The sequence below is a fragment of the Thalia democratica genome, chromosome 8, assembly GCF_965202585.1.
Source record: "Thalia democratica chromosome 8, ktThaDemo2.hap1.1, whole genome shotgun sequence".
NCBI lineage: Eukaryota > Metazoa > Chordata > Thaliacea > Salpida > Salpidae > Thalia > Thalia democratica.
This window is the reverse complement of record NC_139172.1, coordinates 42,324,431-42,331,722: the sequence shown is the minus strand read 5'-3', so window position 1 is coordinate 42,331,722 and position 7,292 is coordinate 42,324,431. Positions and strand designations below refer to the sequence as shown.

Below are 7,292 nucleotides of genomic sequence, written 5' to 3'. Positions count from 1 at the left end.
ATTTTTATTTTAATGTTTTAAAATTCTAAAAAGCTCCAGTGTTTAATTTAAAAGAAAGTCGAAAACTTGCAGCAACGTTTCATCCATTACTTCTAAACATTTAGCTTTGATTAATTATAGTTTGAGACAAAACGGCTTTGTCAAAAATTGACTTTAGTACACCCATTCGCCTATTGGCTGGTTTAAGTCACGTGACTTGTAATTTTCCAGCGCCATTATCTGTCTTCGATTTGAAATTAAAACTTCTGAATCACCCACCAACTCATATCTACTCAAAACCATGTCTGCTACTGATGCCAAAACCACCCCAGTCCCATCTGCTGATGTTGAAGTGAGTTAATTAAATTTTAACTGTTAATTAATTTAATACTTGATAGTAAAATTAAAAAAAGTTGTTGAAATAAAAATATGAATTCAATCACATAAATTTAATCAAGTATTTTATTATATGTTGAATTGGAAAATGTTGGGTAATTTAGTTCTTAGATACTAACCTGCCAAGTTTATATTTACATAGATTTATTAATTAATCAAAATAGTGTTTGATTATTATGACTTAAAAAGTTCTCATGTGTTGTAAAACCAATATAGTTAAGTTTAAATTCTTAAAAATTTAAATTTCATTGCTTTCATACATTTCTATAATTATGCTGTCTTTTTGAGCTGAAAAGATAGCTTTCCTTGGTTGTTACAATTATTAGCACATGTTTTAGTCATTCTACTATGGAATGTCAAGTATTTGACAGGGAGAAACTGAAATGTATAAATTAGAAGAAAAGTTCTCAAATTGTATGTTAAAAATAGTATGTTATAAAGCTTCAGAAAGAGGATATTATTAGATCAATAAATAATTAATTAAAATTAAAAGTTTTCTAATCAAATGTTAAATAGTTGGTTGTGTAGGTTAAACTTCAATCACTATTATTAACAAATTCATACAATTAGCTATTATTAATTATTGGCCACCTTACAACAATAATGCTATTTGTAACCATCGTATTTGAGTTATTTCAAGCTAACTGTTTTTGCTAAAAATACTTCTTTGATGTCAAACATTTAAAATCAAGATACTATAAAATTTTTGTTGTCTGTATCCCAATAAATTTATAAAGAATATTCTTTATACTAAGCTCATGTCAAATCAATCACTAACAAACCATTGATCACTAAACAATCATCTTGACATTTTAAGTTTTCTCAAATTAGTTTCACTCTAAAAGTTTTTAACTTATGATGTAGATATTATTCTAATCTACTTAAAAATACCTTAATATTCAGTAAAATTTTTTACAATTTTTGAGGAAAAAATAAATGTAACTTTTGTAACACAATGCTTTACAGTTAAAATGACATATGTTTCCAAATAAAAATTCACAAGATAAAATTAGATTAAAGCCTGTTAGAAGATACCTGCTTTTAACCAAGAATTTAGACCAAAAATTCTTAAATTGCCTTGAAATAATCCAAAAATTATGTACACTTAAATAATTTCTAAGTAATGCATATAAAAATAATAATGTAAACTTAACAAAAGGGTTCACTTATTCAACCTACAACATGCTAATAATTGCCATTTTCTTTGTTTTTTCTTACCCAAAGCATCCCATGTCAATTGAATTGCTGCAAGGTTATGTATTGGAACAAGATGTAATGATTTATATAACATGTTTATCTATGGACCAACCACACTAAGGCTGATGCCTGCTTCTGATCTCAAATCTACATACGAGCAGCCAGATTTGCTGAGAACTTGGCAAAAAAGGAACCCTGATGATGTATGTAACTATTAATACATTTTTATTTATTGTTGATCTAAATCTGATAAGTTTTAATACCAAGAGTGGTGTCACAATATTGTGTATAAAATATATTGAAAACACAAAAATGTTCACACTAGTTTCTCTAAAAATGTTTTATCCTTAAAATCATAGGAAACATAAATCTTAAAAATTTAAGGTCTGCTTAAGTAATTAAAATTAAGTTATAGACTGTTGTAAGTTTTTAAATTTTTTAATGAATATTTAATCTTGCAATGTAGGTGCCAATCTTAAATATAAAAATTAAAACCATTTTAAATATCCTTTTTTCTTTTTTCTCAATCTGTAGCTTGTGATGACAATTGTAGTGAAAGATGATTATGCTTTAGAATGTAAAACAGTAGAGCTCGAGACTGAAGATGTTGAGTATATACTTGGACCAATCACATTTAAGCTTTATAGAAATCCAAATGATACAGAAGAAAAATCTAAAATAACTTGTGTCACTTATAATGCAACATTGTTTTGTTGATCCCATATATTTTTGTAATGCACTACTATTAGTAATATTATTAGTATGTTGAAATAGGTTTTGACTTGCTTTTGAATTGCTAAACTATTAAAACATATATTTCAAATTCATTAAATGAGCAAAAATGCGTATAAATTTCACCTCTTGTCTATCAAGTCATACATCCAGTCATGTAATCAAAAATAATATAAAGATGCAGCTTGGGGATATTTATAAGTATAAGCTAAGACACTCAAAGTTCATAACTAAGCTTTTTTTCTTGAAATAAATATTGAATAAAAATTTGTTGTGAACTATATATAAATTTTAATGTTATACACAATAATTCTGTAATCCAGCCTATAAACTTGAATAATAAATGTGAGTTTATGATTTTAAGCAGTTAAAAAATTAAAGAACCTATTGTTAAGTTCTCAAAGTAAAATCTAGAAATAGTAGAATTTGTGTAAAACTTGAAACAATATTAACACAAACAGACAACCAATTCATCTTTTGTTATGTTGAATTGGTTTGCGTTCTGTGTGAAACTAAATAAATGACACTACGCTGGATTGAATACTCAATGTTCATTTCAGAACTGTTCATTTGATATCTTAATTTATACTGTTTATAATCTTTCCATTAAGAAGACAAAAATTAAGAACCCCAGCAGGTCATAAACATATGTGAAGAAAATGACAATTAAGTAGACTAAAAAACTGCTTGACTTAAGCAAGGCTTCAGGTCATTTGGTGGTCCGTCTTAGAGAAAGAAATAGTAGTTACATATTGAATGCAAACAATATTAAAATAATGAAGCTAAAATTAGTTTATTAACATTTTATGTTCTCAGTTCAACTTGTATAACAGAAATACCATAAAATTCAAGGCTTTTTTATCAAAACTGATATTCTATAATAAGGATTACTAGTTGGTAATCACATTAGAAAGACCAATGATATAAATGTCACGCTGATGTGCTGAGATTGATGTTTTTTTGAATGTAAAATCAAACTTAGAAAAGCTAACTAACTACAATTAAATATATAACTTAGCCATCTGATTTGTTATTTGAAAAAAATAAGTTTGAGGGTCAAATTCCACTAATGTTTTAAAATTAAACAGTCGAAAGAATGAACTGAGGTTTTCAAAAATTTTTAAACAAGGTTGAAAATAATTAAATTAAATAAAACAAATTTTTCCAGAAACTGAAGGAAGATGCCAAGATGGTCAAGGACCAGCAAGATCAGGTCAACAAGGAGGAGAAAGTAACCGCTGCCGGAGACGCCGCACCCGTGGAAGCTGAAAAGGAAGCAGAAAAGCGCACTGCTGAGGAGCCCAAGGAGGTAAATGATTGTAAATTACTGAATAAAAATTTTAGTTAGAAAAAAACTGTTGCTAAAACTGAGAAGATTACTCAGTTTAGAAAAAAATGTTTTATTTTTTGACTGAAGTCCTTAATCTCAATAGAACTCAAGTTTTGATAGCCTACCCTAAGTTAAGCAGATCAGCAAAATTGCTATTTAGTACACATTTTAGTACAGCTGATTTAGTGAATATTCATTAATAAAAAAACTTAAGCATGCTTGAAGAAATGTTAATCTAAATATACTGATACTCATGTAAAATTGTAATTTAAGTGCATGCAAGGTTGTCACTTTACCTGGAAAAACCTCGAGTTTGACAATATGGCAAAGAAGTTAGAAAAACCTGGAATTTGAGAAATTTTGAAAAAAAAAACCTGGAAAAACTGTTTTGAACAATGATCACTTGAAAAACTATAAGATTGTTGTATTTAACAATTTTTACATACTGAGTAAAAAATTATGATTAGCCACAAAAAATATAAAATATGAATTAAAAATTTTGTCATCAAAAAATTTTTTTTAAAAAACACTAGCTTAAAATTATCTTTTAATGTTTTATACTGTTTATTACAGTTTTTTACCTTAAAATTAAATAAAGACTAAAAATAGACCCTTAAACAAGTACTTCAAAAAATCTGGAAGAAAATTTGAAAACCTCAAGAAAATTTGCCACAAGTCAGTGGCAACCCTGTCTATGATGAAATGTGTCTCTTTCATAGTAAAGTAAGTACTAAAAGTACTACCAAGGACACTTCAAATAACACTTAGAGTAAATTTTTTAATTCTATTGTTAATTTTGTTCAGCCTAGGTAAAGCATTATGATGAATCAATATAATACCGTTTGCTTTCTTTTCATTGTTAAAAGTTGATTATTTGTAAAGTGACTAATCACGTGACATGAGTTAATTCAAGTGGCATAGTAATTGCTGTTTTTGTACAAATTTCTAATTCTCTAAAATGTAATTGTGTTATACAAAGTAAACAAAAAAAGTGCTCATATTAATCAAAGAAAAAGATGCTTAAGCAAAAAGTAAATTTTATTAAAAGTTTTTTAGGATCTAAGTAAATTAAATATATATAACATTTCCAACTAGTGTCCATCTAAAGGTATTGTCTTGAATAATAATGTCCTGCTAGTCTTGATCACTTTGATAAAGAACCATGATACTGAATTTAAAGAGGTTGTATGTTAGTCATACAACTGTCAAAATGGTTAATTTTTTAAACTTCTAATGCTGTTAAGCTGTAAGAACCTTTGATTTATAACTTATGATTTTGTTTATGTCTACTTGGCCCAAGTAAATTCGATACATAATTAACAGGTAACTTTTGCTTGAAAATAGTCATCATAATATATTTTAGAGTATTAATTAAAACTGGTACAATCTAAAGAAACTTTTTTCCTAAAAGGTAAATATTAATTACCTTTCTTCAATTATACTCTTAAATCAAGCAGTAAAAAACTGTTTAGGAAAATAGAGTATTTGCCATACAGTAATTTACAATATTCAAAGCAAGCGTATATATAATGAAAAAATCGATATAGTTTATCAATATTAACACAAACAGACAACCAATTCATCTTTTGTTATGTTAAATTGGTTCGCGTTCTGTGTAAAATCAATTAAATGACACTACGCTGGATTGAATACTCAATGTTCATTTCAGAACTGTTCATTTGACATCTAGTTTTCTGTTTTTCAAATATTAGTAAAAATAAACTAAAATTCAACATGTCCGCACTAGTTAATTGAATTAGAAAAAAAGCACAAAACTTGAGATTTTTACAACAGTACAGCCTATAAGTAAGTATTATATAGTGAAATGAAAGTTATTTCTAACTAAGGCTCTTAATCTTTGAACCTGGAAAGTATTACAACCATGGACAATGAAATACGGAACTAAAATTGAGTCATCTAGAAAAATAGCGTACACCCTGTTTATATGAAAAATAACTTCTATATCCAATCATTAACTCTTAGATAAAACCTATTAAAAATTCATTTTTTTCTTAACGACAACCAGCCGAACATCCCTAATATGTAAATTTGAATAAATTTAAAATTCGATAATTTTCAGGCTGAAGTCCCAGAAAAGAAGTCCAAGACCGACGAGGCCGCGGCCGTTGAGGAAAAGAAGGAAGAAGCAGCCCCAGCAGCCGAGGAGGTTGCCAAGGAAACCGCCGAGGTCGCCAAGGAGGCCGTTGCTGAGGAGAGCGAGGAGGCCCCCGCCAAGGAAGAGGCCGCCCCCGCAGAAGCCGTCGAGGAGAAGGCAGCCGAGACCGAGGCGCCAAAGGAGGAAGAAGCCAAGAAGGAGTAAAAGTTTCCCGCCAAAATTTCGAATTTTGCCGCGCGCATTTTTTCGGCGCCAAATCCCAGTTTCGTTCGTGATGAGAACTTTTTTTAACGAGTTCCAGTTTTTTTTTATAAATTATTAATTTATGACGCGAATCGATTTTGAGATAATTGTTTGAAATTAGACACTTAACACATCCCTGACTTTGTTCGTTTTTTGCTTCGATTAGTTCATTTTTCGATTAAGTTTCGATTGTCGTTTGCTGTTTCGGTTTGATTATTGTTGGTAATAAACGATTAGTATGATATGAAATAAAAATTGTGGAATGTTTTACATAATACTTTTTAGTTATATGTTAATCCATGATGACTAAATCACTAATTAATAAAAAAGTGATTTCCCAATTAAATTAACTGCTTAAAAAACAACTTTGTAAATGTTTAACCTGCTAATGGTTAACTTAATCAAATATGCCAGTAATGCAAAGAACCTCCATTGACAACTAACTACTGTGTTTAAGAACTATTTTTAGGTATGAAAGTATATTTTGATAACGCATTTAATAGCACAAAATAATAATCACTTATGTTTAATTTTCTTAATTTAGGCAACTACAGCTTAAAATTTTAAAATACTGTTTTTTTATTGTGACCAAGTTTTTTTTCGTTATAAAAAATGGTTGCGGCTTTATAAGATACTTTTTCGACTTTAAAATCTTAAGAAGAGATAAAAAAATTACGTTTCAATTTGTTTTCCACTTAAACACTAATATTTAAGGATATTCAATTGGTAAAGTTACCAGTTGAGCAGTGTAAATTTTTTACGTAATAGGTGTTATAGCTGTGACTTGTCATTAAGTGAGCATTATTGCCTATAAATATTTTAAATCCATATTACCTCTTAAAAGATTCATATGAACGTAAGCCCCTTTATATATTATATGGTCTCGCGTTGTTATGTAAATTAAAGAAGTGTTAAATACATGGCATGGCAGACATAAAACCGGGAATTTGACCATTTTAACTTAAAACCTGGAATTAAAGAAATTAAAAAACTTGAAATTATAAACATGTTCAGTATTAAAACCAGGGTTGCCACTTTACCTGGAATTCGACAATTTAGGCAAAAATAATCTGGAATTTGAAAAAAACCTGGAATTTTTAATAATCTAACATTTTCAGTACTAAAATTTAAATTTGACACAAAAAATCTAGCATATAATTATTTTTTTTTGTCCTCAAAATGTTTTTATTAAAAAATTTATTTAAAGTAACTTCACAGAATCTTAAATGTTTTTCTTTTATAGAAATTAGCTTATAACTAAAAATGTTCACTTTTAAAAACCAGAAGAAATTTGGAAAA

At 28.2% G+C, this 7,292-nt stretch overlaps 1 protein-coding gene across 1 annotated transcript; it reads left to right on the top strand.

Annotated features, from left to right (window-relative positions):
* The first annotated feature begins 249 nt into the window (after positions 1 to 249).
* LOC145842728 (uncharacterized) lies at positions 250 to 6,210 on the top strand. Its single transcript, XM_082950207.1, has 3 exons — positions 250 to 331; positions 3,473 to 3,613; positions 5,715 to 6,210. The coding sequence occupies exons 1-3, from the start codon at positions 281 to 283 to the stop codon at positions 5,952 to 5,954; spliced, it is 432 nt and encodes a 143-aa protein (XP_082806333.1). The 5' UTR covers positions 250 to 280; the 3' UTR covers positions 5,955 to 6,210.
* The last annotated feature ends 1,082 nt before the right edge of the window (positions 6,211 to 7,292 follow it).

What these genes read in the sequence shown, in the direction of transcription:
- LOC145842728 (XM_082950207.1), top strand. Translation starts at nt 281, where the DNA reads ATGTCTGCTACTGATGCCAAAACCACCCCAGTCCCATCTGCTGATGTT. An exon ending in TCCCATCTGCTGATGTTGAA is followed by an intron (nt 332 to 3,472) that starts GTGAGTTAATTA and finishes AAATTTTTCCAG; the next exon opens with AAACTGAAGGAAGATGCCAA. An exon ending in CTGCTGAGGAGCCCAAGGAG is followed by an intron (nt 3,614 to 5,714) that starts GTAAATGATTGT and finishes GATAATTTTCAG; the next exon opens with GCTGAAGTCCCAGAAAAGAA.